This window comes from Macrobrachium nipponense, chromosome 9 (genome assembly GCF_015104395.2).
Source record: "Macrobrachium nipponense isolate FS-2020 chromosome 9, ASM1510439v2, whole genome shotgun sequence".
Lineage (NCBI taxonomy): Eukaryota > Metazoa > Arthropoda > Malacostraca > Decapoda > Palaemonidae > Macrobrachium > Macrobrachium nipponense.
The window spans coordinates 57916103-57933607 of NC_061110.1; the positions used below are offsets into that span (position 1 = coordinate 57916103).

The 17505-nt window shown below is 38.5% G+C and overlaps 1 protein-coding gene across 8 annotated transcripts in view; it reads left to right on the forward strand.

The window, feature by feature from the left end:
* LOC135217861 (1-phosphatidylinositol 4,5-bisphosphate phosphodiesterase delta-4-like) overlaps positions 1–17505 on the forward strand; it is a 329361-nt gene that overhangs the window by 174323 nt on the left and 137533 nt on the right. For all 8 annotated transcript variants that reach the window (XM_064253878.1, XM_064253877.1, XM_064253874.1 and 5 more), the window contains 2 exons: positions 5757–5872; positions 6299–6459. In XM_064253878.1, the coding sequence (XP_064109948.1) occupies positions 5757–5872; positions 6299–6459 (277 nt within the window). The remainder of the gene's footprint in view (positions 1–5756; positions 5873–6298; positions 6460–17505) is intronic.

Sequence of the window (17505 nt, forward strand, 5' to 3'; positions counted from 1 at the left end):
CCTACTGTATGTTCCGGTCCACTCTGCTGGGGTGGACTAGCCCCTTCCGCTGGATACCAGGACTCCGATCAGGGAGGAGCTCTAGTAAGGAGGGAAAGGGCGAGAGACATACATGCTCGAGCTAGCCCGGAGCGACAAGGTAGTAACAGAGGGGGGGAAGGCCAGGGCCCCCCACAACGTACCACCCGGCCGGACCGAGAAGCCGGAGAGGTCGAGACCAGTCTGGGTCTGTCCCGACTCCCTAGCCCCTCCGCCTGAGGGGAGAGAGGGAGCAGCTCGGGTATGCGGAGCGAGCATGGGGGCAGACCGACCCACCCCCGCCCCCCGACTCTTATGGAAGAGCGGGAGGGGGGGAAGGTGGGGACTGGGCAGGCGTTTCTGGCTGTCCCCGTGATCACGAAGTGACCACGAGGCGGTAAACTGAGATACGATAACCAAACCTAGGCCAACCAACTGATCAGAGAGAAGCCTATCTGAAAAGCAACTTGGAACTGAAAAGCGGTAGCATACCGGCCCACAGGGCTAAAACCAACTGATCATAGAGATGCTATAGGGAAGCAACCGGAACTGATCAGCGGTAGTATAGGCTCTATGAGCCAGGACCTAGGCTACGCCAGACGCCTAACTCAACCTAACGATGACAAAATACATATAATAAATAAAATAAAATGAAAGAGAGAAAGTAATATAGCAGGAGAAAAAATCCAGGAGTGTACGACTAACCCGAAGCAAGTCTACCACTCAAAGCTAGTCAGAGGCCGATACTACTAAGAACCTGGACTAGGGTCTGGATAGAAAAAAGCCTACATAAGGTGAAATACATGCATGCATGACAACCTGAGTAGACCTTAATCTAAACAAAGCGGATAATCAAATAGAGCGTACATAAATAAGGGATGTTCTAGGTATGGGAGACCAAGAACGAACCCATCACGCGGCAGAACCATGCTGCCATGCTTCCGACCCCCCACCCCGAGAACGTATTTATACCTAAAAAACGGCAAATACTGTCTCAGGGACGGAAAAAACCAACTAACCGTAAATACTGAGTACTTAACTTAGCTGCTGCGATAGCTGCACGCTCCATTATAGTAAAAATCCAACGAAAAGGGCACAAAAAACACAGAGAGAAAAATAGCACAAGTGACTCGTGTGCGCTAACTTAAAAGGATGCCCACAGAGGCGCAGCAGTCGGCAGCATGGGATGGAGTAGTAGTAGTACGAGCTGCTCACTCTGTGGGTCGGCTCTCCTCATGGAGGGTTTTTGTTGTGGGAGATTTCTATTGGTATTTGGCTCGTGGTAGTGGTCTCACTCGCCTAGTGTTCATACCGACACCCTCTTGGAGGGTGAGCGAGTCAGTTATACTGACCTTTTTCTTTATTTTATTTATTCTCTGGTATGTGTTAGGTACATTTACCCTAGAAATAATAGATTAAAGGATATTTCGCGCAGCGACACGAGCTGAGCCCAGAAATTATATTTTTTGTACATTATTGCAAGACAAATTATGGTAGTTATTTAGGGGGAACTAGTTTGAAATTACATGCATTGGCCACTTGCCTTCCGGAGATTGACTGGAATTTTCTTTAAACTGGGAAATGTACCAAGTCAGTTAGTGTGATGGGTAATTAATTACAGAAGAGACCCGGCCCTCGAACGTATTAGAACTCGAAATAATCGGATTTCAACGGAAATTGTTGAGTAAATGTTGCATCGGAGCTCAACCAAAATCGGAAAACAACCCAGGGAATCATATGATTTATGTAAACAAAAGTGGTTTGGTCAATCGCCACTAATAGGCGTTGTTCCCATGCTCATTTGGTGAGGAAATTTGTAAGAACCACAATTGAACTTAAGATTATTGAAAATTATAATGTAAGAGACATTTTGTGACAACCTTAGAATGCTGTGGGATTTTTAATGATAGGCTAACCCTTGATGTGTCGATAGTTGTATCAATCTTAGCCACAGTCACAACTATTGACAAACTATCAACGCTGTAAACAAAACATTTGCAACCTAATAATGGTAAAATTCCTAGGTTATTCAAGTGAATCACTAGTGATACAACTTTTGATACTGTAAACAAAACAACTAATTACAGCAATTACCGTGGATGATTACCATAATTAGACGTTAGGATGAGCGACTTCTCACTTTGTTACAAGAGTAGGATCTATATCCGTAATTCTAAAAACCGAAAAGGTCTTTAAGCCTAACATGAATATTTTCTGGAGAAAATGATAATTTTAAAAAGTTAAACATATTTTACAGAATACATATAAGCGTTGTTCATCGTGTGCCATTTGCATTCGATATTGTTTACATTCTCAAAATCTCGGCTGATTGAGCTATTGATGTCTTCATTGCCATACACTTGGCGGGTAGAAGATATGTAATTTCAATACTTTCTTCTAAATTAACAAAGTTGGGTTTAAAAGTGGCTCAACACTTGATTGTGGAAGCGTTAAGTGTGATTTTGCTAGTTTTGAACATCAATTTTGCCTGCGCTTTTTTATTTCTTTTTATTGTGATGGCAAAGTGACGTTGTTTCTCGATTTTGTTGCTTATGTCTGTACTACAGGTTTACAATCGCTTCGTCTGTAATTTAAAAAACAGGAAATGAAAGAGAGAGAGAGAGAGACTCTTTGTTGTCTGGGTTAGGTTATTACACTGACACATATCTGTTAGTCAAAGTCGTTAATATTTGTGTTTTGAGAATAATGTTCATTTTAATAAAAACCCTTGTTTTACTGTATCTAATCATATTGTATGTATTATTACCATATTATCAAATTATAATACGAACAGAGTGATCTGCCATTTGCATTCTGGTTTTGTTTATGTTCTTAAATTATCACTGATTTCATGTTACCGACATTATCACAGTCTAGATGCCGAATGGAACTTAATTTACGAAAGAAAGCTGGGTTTAAGAATCGCAGCTACTTTAATAATAAACGTAGTACATTAAAAAAAAAAAGTCATCATGTATTTTTTCGTCAGTTTCTGACTGCTTTTGCGTGCCAAAACATTTTGCAGTCTGCTCATTATTCGTAATTCCCAGACATACTTGACTTACGAAAGTTACAATGCTCATAATTCGTAGTTCCCAGTCGTTCTGGACTTCGAGCCTTGTTTACTAAGGGGCAATATTTTCTTGGTAGTATTTTATGATCAAATTACGTAAAGGATTTTGCGATATCGAAAGCTCCCCAGTTAATCCTTAATATTGGAAAAAATGAATATAACACGTACTGAAAGATATTTTAAAGTTATTTTGTATACAGTATTCCAGTAGACTGTATGATGGTTTGTTTGCGTCTGTTTACGGCTGCTCACGGCCACTAGCTAGTGACTTAACTTAGGGAATTTTTCTGCATTTTATGATAACAGACATAATTTGGCGTATTTTTAATATTTTATTAATTTCCTGTAAGAATTAGACTTGATTGTCAATGATTAATTATTAGCTACAATAATTACGCATACCCCTTACAGTACATACTACGTAACTAGCCTAGCCTATGGCGCTCAGTCAACCTTCGTATTATGGCAGAATTGGGCATACGTAAGGCCGTTATTTTACTACATTATATATTAAAAATGAAAAAAGTGCGTTGAATGGTATGTTATTTAACACTGAACTTATTTAATTGTAACTTATGGATAATGTTTTGCATAAAAAGGCAAAGTTAGGGTAATAACTGGTGGTCAAGAATGGATTAATCCATTTTCAGATATTTCTTATGGGAAAAATTCGTTCAGGTCTATACAAAATTGTATCTTGTTGCTTCTGGAACGAATTAACATCAAGGTCCGGGGCTCTACTGTACCTGAAGTTTTTATCAAGCTATGAAAGTTCATTATGGTAGTTCAGTTAAGTCAGATTGTAATGGAGATATAGTACTTCTAAATGTAGTATGCTTTGGGGTTCATGTAGTATGCTGTGGGGTTCTTCATTTATTCATTTGTTCCCCTTGAGTTATTAGCCCCCATGTGCAAAAAATTTCCAGTTGGATGATTCCTGGGCAGAAAATTGCCCTTGTGGAAAATCCCCATTGAGAAAATACCTAGTGCAGAATATGGACAGTGAATAAAAAATGGGAGATGAGATATACAGTTGACCCCTGCAATTTGCAGACTCACGATTTGTGGACTCGCCTATTTGCAGATTTTTTTTATGGACTGTACTATATAAATGTCATAAAATATGACAGTTAATTTATATTTCCATTAAAAGAAAAGTGTTAATTTCTTTAGCATTAATTTTTCTGTAGATTTATTGTGAGTTACTAATTCAATATTACTAATTATTATTTTTAGCTGTAACTAATATTTTTTTGCCCATTTTTTGCATATGGGACAAGATTTTCCCTCTTCTTGATTCCCGCCTTAACATTTGTGATGTCCCTTCTTCTCAGCACGCATGACATTTTGAGGGGACGTTCATGAGGCCCGATAATGGCGAGCAGTGCCATTCCTTATTCATTATATATTATGTAATCACTTCCTGTGCCTATCTTCATGAAGACATCAAACTATCTAAGTACTATCTTATATAAGTTAATTTGCATGTTTCCCCAAATGTGTATGGGGGAGTTATATAGGAACGCTAGGTTAGTTCTTGTCCCTTAGCGTTAGGCAAATACCAGCGAGATTCAAGGTAAACAAATTGATTTCTTATTTTGTAATTTAATTCCAGTGCCTAAAATCCCTACCTTTGTTGCCTTCTTAGAGAAAATTATGAGCTGTGGACCATTTTGAGCTATCGGAGATTATAATTTCACCAAAGTAATCATTTTTCTTCTGGTCCTTTGAACCGGATCCATGATCGTCATAGCATAACTTCTCCTGGTTCTTGGTTCTCGTTTGCATAAACCAGTCGGGTATCGTTACGGCAGTGCCTAACCTTATTTACATTTGAATAGGCTAGGCTAAGATGTCGTTATTATTTGGATTCAATCATAACTTGTGTTTACCTAACATAACTTTTCAGTTTAACTTGGAAGTTAGCCCAATTTTACCTTGGATTTTTGTCTCCATTTTTGAGACCAAATAATTTGATATAGCTTGCTCATTATATTTACACAAATTATAAAGAAATTTTTTACATTTATTACAATAATGTGTATTTATTTGTTTTCTGGGTTGTATTTATCAGACAAATTTTGAGACTTTGGGTATTACTAACCAATTTGGAATTTATGCTAACATTTATTTTAAAGTTAAAGTATTTAGTTTGTGTATTACAGTTTATTTAGGGTGGGCTAAGTGAGTTTTGAGCCTAACCTTATTTGACCTTTATTGTCAGTTGCACATTTATTTGTGGAATTTGCCTAGGCTACCCTAAGGTTTTTGGCTATTCGTAACACCCCTTGCTTTTGGCTTGTAGCCCATTTTGACTGTATGATCAGTCTTTTGCAGTTGGCTTTGTTAGCCTTTTGGTTTGGCATGTTTAGCCTCTTAGTCTTGTCTCTTGGTTTTGCCTACTGATTTTGACTGTTGCTTACAACAAGTATTTGAAATTTATATATGATCAATATTATTTAGATTTGTGTCCAATGATGGTTAGAGAGAAAGGACTTCACCCATTGAGGCTCTCACTTGGTTACACGCTACTCTGAGCCATTTTGGAATTTTGAGGTGTGTGTGATTGCCAGATTCTACATAAGACTGATATGTTAGAACATCTACATGTTTTGTAATTCATATAGTTTTTATATAAAGTAATTTAATATTTGCTTATTTCCAGCAAGCAAACACTAATAAGCAAAAACGAGATGGGGACCAAGTTTTAGAAGTTGGTGAATTTGTTGCTTTTTACCATGCTTTGCTGAAAATGCCAGAAGTTGAGAGAGTTTATAAAGAGTGAGTACAGAGTACCTTCATGTTGAAATTTCTTGTATTTTCACATTTTTTAATGATTTTAGAACTTCCCATTGACTTTTTTCCAAATCTTTTAAATTACCGTACTTGTTTCACCGTTAAATATTTTTTCAAAGAAATGCAAGTTATTCCCGCATATAGAAGTAAACTTTTCCTTTTGTTTGTATTCACGATAGGAATGTTACTAAAAATATTTTCTTACTGATTATTGATCAGTGTCACATCTAGGAATGTAACAAATAATGTCTTGAAGTAATGACCTGTCTCCTCAGACTTTTATGAAAATATTTTGAGACATATTGCTGTACGTGTTACTAACGTCCAAAAATAAAAATAAAATCTTGTACCATTTTAAATTGAATAGGCAGGATTTATGTGAATTTTTACTATATTTTCTATCTTACCCAGAAATGCTAGTGAAAAAACTCAGCTTATGAGTGCTGCCCAACTATGCACCTTCCTTCAGAAATACCAGGGAATAGCTGACATGGATGAAGCCAAAGCAGGAAATATAATTTTGAAATATGAAGCAAGTAATCTCAAAGACCAGGGATATATGACACAAGATGGTTAGTGACTGGCAGATTCGGTAAAATTTATTTATTTATTAGAAAAATGGCAGTCCCCAGTTATCAGCAATCCTGTTTTATGGTGCTTCTCTAGCGACAATGATAATTGAATTTTCTATGCCGATGTGCGCAGATCCTCAGTTATCAGTACCAATATCTGGGGATTGGCATAAACCCATTTTTGGTTATCGTTATGCCATCAGGAATGGAAGCCTCGCTGATAACTGGGGACTGCTTTTACTGAGTTTTTCTAAGACAAAACTAGGTTCTCCTTACAACCCAACTAATCATATACATGCCCACATTCATGGTCTTTGAATGTCCCTAACTTAACAATCTTTTTTTCATCATGCTGCATGGTGGCCAAAAGAATGATAATGTTATGTGGCATGTGCCACTTGACCTTGTGTAGCCTGGAAAGATGACTTTAAGACTATTGTTGTTTGAGGATAGAATTCACTGTATAATTGAAGGGAGTGTAAGAAAATTTAGGTGGGATGTTTGGGTTGCAGAGATTCCCAAAGCAATGGTACATGGTACATTCAATAATCTCCTGCATTTGTATTGATACATCCAGGGTCCTGTCAGATAATGGAAGTTTCCAGATATGATGAGATAAGTATTCACTCAAGTAAAATAGCAGCTTCGTCCCTATTTCCCCTACGTTGTCAGTACCGCTCAACTGTATACGACCACATATACTACATTAATAAGCTTATAAATAATAAACGACTATCTAGTCTGCTTATAAACAACACACAATACACCGAAATATCTACACAAAATAAAAAAGCAAATTTTACAGTGTACTGTATGTAAAATGAAACCAAATATTTTTGGTAGCAGCTGTTCATCCACGAGGGAAAAACTATTTTTGGTAGCCGCTGTTCATCCTGGAAGGAGTTCCCCCAAGGGTTGATAAGACAGACCAGCCAACCTCAAAGAATTCTCTTATATGTAGTTGGTCTTGGCTAGGGTATTGCTTGTTGGCACAGCGATAGAATATAAAGGACTCAGGACAAGAGGGCTCTCTCCTGTCCACTGCAACTACCTCAGTTTTCCTTGCATCCTACTCGCAAAGATGTAAGTCTGCTATTTTCATCATTACATGCTTAATTTGTACAAGATAAAATATTCACCCCAGTCCCATGCCTTTTTTTCAGGGGAAATGGGTGGATTTGAGGACTTGCAGCAGCTACTAAAAGTGGTTTTTTCCTACATCAAAACTTTTTTGATAGTGTAGCCAGTGTTCGTCCTCAAAGGGGCTCACAAGAGAAATGGACAGGTGACAAAAATGGCTTTGCTCCTAATAAGTAAATCCCAAAAACCCGGATAAATTTTTGCTTTGAAGCACAGTCACAGATTATCAACCATTTTTTTTTCCAGATTCCTATTAGTGTTTAACAGTAAAGTAGAGGAAACAATTTATGAACCTATATGTATATGAATTATCCTTTGGAGTTCTATGAGGACTTATCTATTTATGTTGGGTCTGGCTGTGGATATATTGCACCTTCCCTGGAAATATCTCAGCATGACCACCACTTATTTAGTAAATACCATGTTGTTTTAGTTTAGGCAGAATTCACAATATGCTAGTAGGGATTAGGAGGGCCTCTTTTGAGTAGTATTCAAAGACGGCTTCTTGTGAAGAATGAGGTTGGCTTCCAGCAAGCGCAGTCTTCTTGGGTCCATTGCCGATGATGGTGGTGTCTTGATAATGCTGTCATGGGATGGAGTGTAATTGTAACAGGGTAGGGCATGGTTCTTGATGGTGCCCTTTTGTACATGACATGAAATCCTCGTTGCGAGCTGCTTAGTAGTCATATTCTGGGACATCCACAGATAGGGCATTGATATTGGTATACTACACTGGAATACTTCAGAAGTTCTCCTGCTGGGGGTGAGGGGTTGCTCTGCATCATGAAGTCCTGAGTTCTTTTATTCTTGTAATATACTACCAGCTCTATGCTTTTTCTTCCCTCTGTGGGAGTGACATTTTCCATCACGATCTTCTTAATGGCGTTCTCCTCCTCCCAGTACTTCGAGTGCATAAAGGCCTTGTTGTATAAGGTGATGGTGTCTTTTTCTTCTTCAGGTATGTCTTAATTTTTATACCATTTCTCAAAAGCTTTCTTGATCTCATGGTAAATGAGCTTATTAGAGTACCGTTGTTTACGAGTACTTGAGAGGTTGTCTAATTCTTGATGAGTGTCCTGCCAGGTGGAGCAGTGGGACAGGGCTTGTTATACATAAGCCCTGACTGTGGTCCTCTTGAATCTTGCAGGGCACTCGCTTTTGCCATTAAGGCACATTCCTAAAATAGTTTTCTTCATGAAGACAGAAGTCCTGAGGCTGTCTTCTGTCTTCGAGACTAGTGCATCAAGAAAGGGGAGCCTGTCATCGGTGCTGAATTCTATTGTATAATTCAGCACACTGCATTGCTGGGACGTGTGACAACGGGCTTCAACCTCATCCTTGGTGTCCTCTTAAACAAAGATGTCATTGATATAGCGGGTATATCTCTAGGAGTGCTGGATCTGGGTTAAGACTCTTTCCTCGACGGTGCCCACGTAGAAATTGGGGAATGGGACTCCTAATGGGGATCTCATCGCTATGCTGCCTTTATGTCAGTACATATGTCCTTGGTTGGTGGAGAAGGGGGCCCTCTTCATAAAGTCGCCCAAAAGGGTTCGCAGTGATGAATGGAATGTTGAGGTGAGGGGTTCAATTCATCTCTGAAGACTTGGTCAAAGAAAAGGTCTATAGTTTCGTCGACAGGGACATCTGTAAAAAGAGATTCCACATCGAGGGAAGCTATAGTGCCAGTGAAAGAGGAATCCTTAATCTTCTCTAGGAACTCAGCGGATGATCGAAGACTATAGCTTGGGGGGGGGTTCAATATGTATAGGTAACTTAATCTGAAGTCTCCTTGTATGGGGGGGAAGATGCACAACATTTGTGGCAGCGTTGACAGTGCTAATGTTGTTGGCATCCTGCTTGATATCATCCATTGAGTTGCGGGAAAGCCATTCAAATTTGGAGGAGTCTGACTGGATATCATCAAGTTTCTTGTTATACTCGTCAGTCTCTACGAAGACAGGCAGTGGTCTTGTCTGCCCGACGGATGGTGATGCCCTCTCTCTCTCCTTCAACTCCTTGACTACCTTCTTCATTTCACGGGTGTGTATACCACTCCTGTATGTGCCCCACTCACTGAGGGCCTCGGCAAGCAATAGGGGCTGGAGGGCATCAAAGGTCCTGATGGTGCTGTGGCTCTCTAACTGCTGGATGAAATGTAGTAGGAGCTCTATCTTGAGGCACTTCTCGTGTGGTCTCAGCTTAGATGTGAAGTGGCAATTAAGTCCTAATCAAAGAAGAGCATCTGGTCAGGGAAGGGCATGAAGTCCGTGAAGTTTATATAGCTTTGTATGCGTTGCATGACTCGGAGTTTACCTCCGTTGAGAGCAATAAGCTTCTGCTTGATGCCCTTCATGTGGCACTTGAAGTCACCCTCTTGGAGGACATCTAATTGTGACTCGATATCTTCCTTTGAGTATGCCCTTGGGAGGGTGGGCTGGTCCTGGTTGTGTTCATCGTCGTTTCCCTGGCTGTCATATGCGAGGTTGTTATCTCTGGTGGGGTTTAATTCTATTTTAGGAAGGTGGTCTTAACTACTGTTCTGAAGGGCACCAGGGGGGGACTGCCACAGGGTCCCTGTCTGCCTGGCTACTGCCATTGTTACGGGAAGGGGGTGGCTGGTTTCAGCGAATTTCCTCCCATGTTCGAGCTGTCCTTGCAACTGCCTCACGTAGGGCATACCACCCTACCAAACTAGATACTGTTATGTCTTGTATTTCTTCGTTGTTGTGTTTGAGTACTTACGGGTTTCTTTTATTCTCTTTCTCTCTTCTCTTTATAAGTCTTCTTCGGTAGCTTATTGGTAATGTTTGGAAGGTTATCTGGTATATGGGCTAACCTTCAATTATCACTTGAAATGAGTCCCTTGCAACTTCCTCATGTAGGGCATACCACCCTACCACACTAGATACAACCATCGAACAAGAAACACCAGACTGCACCCACCAGGTATAACGTCCCACAATAGCAACTAGCCAGTGACAATTCGGCAAGTAATGACGCTGTTCAACCTCCTCCTCCAACCAGTCAAAATCCTGCACGGAGAGGCGCCCTTCCCTTATGACAGCCTGAGCGACTTCTGCAGCATCTGCATAGAACTCGCCTTTGATCTTGAGGCATACTCCAACAGGGGATCAGCAGCTGAGCCAGTTAGCCAATCAGAATTTGTCGCCAAGGACCCCATGCTGTGCAACACTTACTTATAATATGCTGTAGAACTCCTGCAAGAATTCCCACAACACCTGCCTGATGATGTCCTTCTGGGTTTAAGGACGAAATGTTGCAAGAAGAAGAGAGAGAGAGAGAGAGAGAGAGAGAGAGAGAGAGAGAGAGAGAGAGAGAGAGAGAGAGAGAGAGAGAGAGAGAGAGAGAGAGAGAGGAGCAGATGCCCCTTGAACAAGAGGAATCCAGAATGAGTCATTTAGTATCTTTTGTCAACTAGGGTTAAGATCCAATTTGGACTGCATTTTGACAAATACAAAATTTTTAACATGAATCCCCCATTTGGTGTTTTAATAGCCAATTTGAGCAGAGAGGAAAAGTCAGTAATAAGAAAAATAGAGAAACTTCTTTGCAAATTAAATGTGGCTGAAATATCCATTATTTTCAATAAAACCTGTATTAATGAAGGTCTTCCAGGATAATAATAATAGTAATACTATATTAATAATAATACAGGCAGTCCCTGGTTAATGGCGATCCGGTTTTATGGGGCTTGCAAATGGGCCAAGTTTCGGCTATCGGTGCCATAAGGTGCCAATAATAGAGTTATGGCGTCATAACATATCTAACAGAGGTGCCATTAACGGAAACTTGGTGCCATAAACGCCATAAATCACTGAGTTTCGGTTAATGATGATTTTCGCTTATCAGCACCCCGCCAAGAACGGAACCCCTGCCGATAACCGGGGACTGCTTGTAATAATAATATTAATAATGAAAATAGATAAAAGAGAAGGGGAAGAGGCACAGTGTATTGTAAAAAATAGTAGAAATACTGTTACTAGTGAGAATCCTGCCCACTTATTAATACAACAGTTACGACCAGACATATATGTAGTTTTGGAAAGACTGGCTGGAACTCTTACAGGAGGTTTGTATGGAGCGCGATGATTGGTCGCTGAGGCATACTTCTTATGGGAAATTTTCTACTTGGGGGAGAGATGCCTACTTGGCAAGCACTGCACACTCCCTCAGCTAGCACATAAGCCTCTGTGGTTTATAAGCACCGCACCACTTGCCTCGAGTTACAACAATTCTAGACATGTAAGTTCATCATTTCCTATGCTTGTCCAGTAATTTTGACCATAAAGACAGCGGATATCAGTGTTGCAAACGTCATAGCCAGAAAGAGAGAGAATTGGCGATTCTGCCAATATGTATAACACCGTTTTGGTGGCTGTGGTGCTTGAGACCTTGTGGTTTTAAGGCCTTCAAATATTTTAACCCTTTAACGCCTAAGGGGTATAATAAAAATCGTCTCCCGTATGCCTAGGGGGTCTCGGAGTGAGCACCGAAGCGGAAAAAATATTTTTTTCAAAAAATCACAGAGCGCTTAGTTTTTGAGATTAAGAGTTCATTTGTGGCTCCTTTTTTTGTCATTGCCTGAAGTTTAGTATGCAACCATCAGAAATGAAAAAAAATATCATTATCATATAAAAATAATGCGATACGTATATGATAGAGGGAAAACAAAATTTCATATATAATTGTATTCAAATCGCGCTGTGAGCAAAACGGTTAAAGCTAACGAGTTATTTTTTTTCCGTTGTATTGTACACTAAATTGCAATCATTTTGGTATATAACACATTGTAAAACGATCAAAGCAACACAGAGAAAATATTATCACAAAATGATGCATGAATTCGTAATGTGCGGATGTAAAAAAATGTTTTTTTCAAAAATTCACCATAAATCTAAATATTGTTCTAGAGACTTCCAATTTGTTTCAAAATGAAGATAAATGATTGAATATTACTATACTGTAAGAGTTTTAGCTTACAATTGTAGTTTTTGACCATTTCGGACGAGTTAAAATTGACCGAATGCCGAATTTTTAAAATATATTTTTTATATGCAAATATTTAAAAAATGAGAAATGCTACAACATTAAATTATTTTTTGTTGTATTCTACATGAAATTGTGCACATTTTCATATATAAAACTCTATGAAACGCCTAATATGACATGGAGCAAATATTCCGAGAATGCGACGTACGCATTTCGGAGATTTGCGGTGGAGAATCCGCGCGCGGAGGGAAGGAAAGTTTTTTTTTTAAATTTACCATAAATCTAAATATTGTGCTAGAGACTTCAAATTTGTTTCAAAATGAAGATAATTGACTGAATATTAGTAGACTGTACGAGTTTTGGCTTACAATTGCGTTTTTCGACCATTTCGGTAGAGTCAAATTTGACCAAACGTGGTTTTTTTTTCTATTTATCGTGATTTATATGCAAATATTTCGAAAATGAGAGAAGCTACAACCTTCAATTATTTTTTGTTGTATTCTACTTGAAATTGGGCACATTTTCATACATAAAACTTTATGTAACGGCTAATTTAAAATGGTGCAAACATTACGACAATCGCACGTATGATTTTTTCGGAAGTTACCACGCGGACGTAAGGAAATTTTTTTTTCATAAATTCATCATAAATCAAAATATTGTGCTAGAGACTTCCAATTTGTTGCAAAATGAAGGTAAGTGTTTGAATATTACTAGAATATACGAGTTTTAGCTTACAATTGCGTTTTTCGACCATTTCGGTAGAGTCAAAGTTGACGGAAGGTTGAAATTTTTGTACTTATCGTTATTTATATGAAAATATTTCAAAACTGATAAAAGCTACAACCATGGGTTATTTTTAGTTGTATTGTGCATGAAATTGCGCACATTTCCATATATAAAACTTTATGTAACGGCTAATTTAAAATGGTGCAAACATTACGACAATCGCACGCATGATTTTTTCGGAAGTTACCGCGCGGACGTAAGGAAAAAGTTTTTGTTTCATAAATTCACCATAAACCAAAATATTATGCTAGAGACTTCCAATTTGTTGTAAAATGAAGGTAAATCATTGAATATTACTAAAATATAAGAGTTTTAGCATACAATTGCGTTTTTCGACCATTTCGGTATAGTCAAAGTTGACAGAAGGTTGAAAATTTTGTACTTATCGTTATTTATATGAAAATATTTCAAAACTAATAAAAGCTACAATCATGAGTATTTTATTGTTGTATTCTACATAAAAATGTGCACATTTTCATATGTAATACTCCATGTAACGGCTAATTTAAAACTGTGCAAAAATTGTCAAAGTGACAAAATAATTTCCGAGATGTGTCACTGATACTTTTTAGTGTGATAAGAAAGAAATTCGCGCTTGCGTGCCTGTGTAACGATCGTAAATAAAACTACACCTTGATCCATGAACTCCCAGTATCCCCCACGGCGCGTGATTCAAAAGTTTTCGGCTGGTAGGCCTATAAGTATTTTTCCGCGAATTTTTAAAAAACTTTTCTATGTCGATGTAAATTACGTCCGGTCGGCACCCAAAAGACAATTTATCTCGACGTAAAATGCGTCTAATAGGCGTTAAAGGGTTAAGATAATTGTATTTATTGCATTCAATTAAGGGATTTTAGCTTTATCATGCACTGTATATCAATTTCATACTTTAAATATAAGCAACTTATAAAAACAAAGTGACACATACCAAAGTCAGTAAGGTATGAAAAGTAACCCATTAGTACAGTATACCCAGGTTACGAAATTAATCCGTTCTGAAGCGACCTTCGTAACCTGATTTTTTCGTATCCAGAACTACGTTTTACATGTAAATTGCCTAATTTGTTCCAAGCCCTATAAAAACGTCACAGTCAATCTTATAATAAAGGTAAATTGACCAATAAACAATGAAATACAACAATTTGGATCATTCAATTCTTAACCTAAATTTTACTCTACCTGTAAATAAAGTGTATTAGTGCACTGGGTACAAGAAATACGGTATGTACTTATGTAGTAAAATGTGGAACCTTACCTTATAAGTGAGGCGATGTCTGAAAGTGGCAACAGAGGAGGAGGACAAATGGCAGAAAACATGAACACCTAACTTTACGAAACATTAAAAGATGGCGGAAAACATTAACACTAAACTTTGCTAAACACATTAACAAATGGCAAAAAACATTAACACTTAACTTTACGAAAAACTTAAAATTAAATTTCTTTTTTTTTTCTCTTTCTTAAATTATTTTTTTACTTTTTTACTTTACGTTATCGTATCGCCAGCGATTTCCATGTCCTTAATCCATACGAGAAGCAGCCTCTCCATCTCATCTTGCACGTGGCTCCTCTTGTTGGAAAAATAGTCACGCCCTTGGAAGGTGTAGCTGCTTTGATGGCTTCCTTCTGTTTAAGGATAGTGCCTATCGCGATGGATTTAGACCGTATTCCTTAGCGATCACACTCAACCGCATGCCAGCCTCATACTTCTTGATTATCTCCATCTTTGTCTCCGTAGAAAGCATCCTCTTCTTTCCGTGAACTTCAGCAACATTCTTGGGACCCATGGCTAATAACGTAAGTAATTAAGTTCACACACTACACGATAAAGTAAGTTACAGTACAATGAAAGTGAAATCACTAACACAAATTTACATTAACGAACAAAATCTACGTGAGCGAATGAATTCCACGTGTGTACGAGAATGCTTCCGAAACAAAATGGTCGAGGAACTCCCTTATGTAGACACATGAACGTAGATGCATGATAGGATAGATGCTGACCAATAGGAGAGCAGGATCTTACGGTGGTAATTAGCATCAGGAACCAATGGGAGAGTGGGAGGATGGTGGTGAGTCTACTGAGTTGGAGGCGAGCGAGTATTAAATTTGTTCTTGGCGGCCCGGGCGAATCTTGGACTTTACAGCACACCCTTTCGCGACCTGAATTATTTTCGTACACAGAAGCAAAAAATCTATGTTTTTACCTTCGTAACCTGGATTTTTCATATGTAGGGACTTTTATATGTAGGGGGTATGACTACAGCTACCATCCGAGTTACGACCTAGATCCGTTCCGACCAACAGGTCGTATGTCAGAATGGTCGTTAGTCGAAAATACCAGCCAAAATGGCCGACACGTGGATTATAAGTACTCGGTTAAAGTGGAAGATTATACTGTACTCGAGGACATATGATATGAATGTGTTGCATTTTTAAGTAACTTTTTCTGTTGAATAATATTATTGTGTATATACAAGCTGTTTATTTATCATTTTTATGCCTTTTAGTTTCACTTTTATAATTTTATCATACTTTTCTGTTGAATAATATTACTGTACATATGTATATACAAGCTGTTTATTTATAATTTTTATGACTTTTAGTTTCACTTTTATCATACTTTTTCTGTTGAATAATATTACTGTTGTACTATACGTACAAGCTGTTTATGTATTTATCATTTTTATGCCTTTTAGTTTCACTTTTATCATACGCACGGTCGAAAGAAAGATCAGCTGTTAAGTCAGGCGAGGCAGGGGATGGGGAAGGGGTGGTTACTGCGCTGGCCGATGTAGGGGAGGGGGTGGCTTCGATGCTGGATGAGGCGGGCTTTTGTGTTCGTTTGACAAACATGCTAAGTGTCGTTTGGATCTTCTGCTTTTTCTTTTGAATAATATTACTGTTGTACTATACGTACAAGCTGTTTATGTATTTATCATTTTTATGCCTTTTAGTTTCACTTTTATCATTTTATCATAGAGATATTTTTAATATTATACTGTAGGTGCAATGTATTTAGCTTTTTTTTTTTCAGTTGCTTAGTTGATATACTACGTACATACATCTTAATATAATATGGTTTTAGAAATAAAATATTTATTACTGCAGTTGAATTTATTATACAAAAATACAAATGAAGATCAAAATACGAAAATAGAAAAGTTACAGTTCAAAAATAGAACATACAGCTGTAGTACAAAATAGAAAATACATATGCATGTAAAAAAATAAGCAAAACAACACTCAAAATTAATGTTCACTGGTGCTTGGTTCGACGTCATCAACACTTTCTTCATACGCACGGTCGAAAGAAAGATCAGCTGTTAAGTCAGGCGAGGCAGGGGATGGGGAAGGGGTGGTTACTGCGCTGGCCGATGTAGGGGAGGGGGTGGCTTCGATGCTGGATGAGGCGGGCTTTTGTGTTCGTTTGACAAACATGCTAAGTGTCGTTTGGATCTTCTGCTTTTTCTTTTCATCGTAGATTTCTTTGTATGGCCTCATTACTTCTTGCATAGATCTCTCTATCTGGGCAAACCGTCCAACATTCGGATCCATTCCTTCCAATTTATGCAGCATTGTATTAAGCATTTGTATGGCTTCCGATACTCCCTTTACAGTAAACTTTCGTTCGTGCTCCTCCTCTTCTACAACTTCCTTTTCTTCCTCTCTTCTTTCTTCTTCAGCTTTCCTTTCTTCTTCTATTGCTAACAGTTCTTCTGGGATGCTGTGCTGCCGGCGCCGTCGTAACTGTCATACCGCGCCGCACGCACTACGCTACCGCGCTGCCAAACAGTAAACGCCGCCAAATATAAAAAAATAGACCCCTGTCAGACACTGTCGTAAGTACGGGTGGACGTAACTCGCGCAGGTCGTAACTCGGATGGTAACTGTACTCATAAAAGAGAAAGAGAGAGAGGGAGATATGCAAAACTGCAGTTTTAATCGTCATAAAAACAGATGATTTACATGAGATTTAAATCTAGTTAGAGAGAGAGAGAGAGGTTTACAGGTATGTACTACATAGTTTTTAAATGGTTACGACTGAATGAACAGCAAGCAAGATCTAAGTGTTACGTAATTGGTTTATTGTGCCTGGGACTT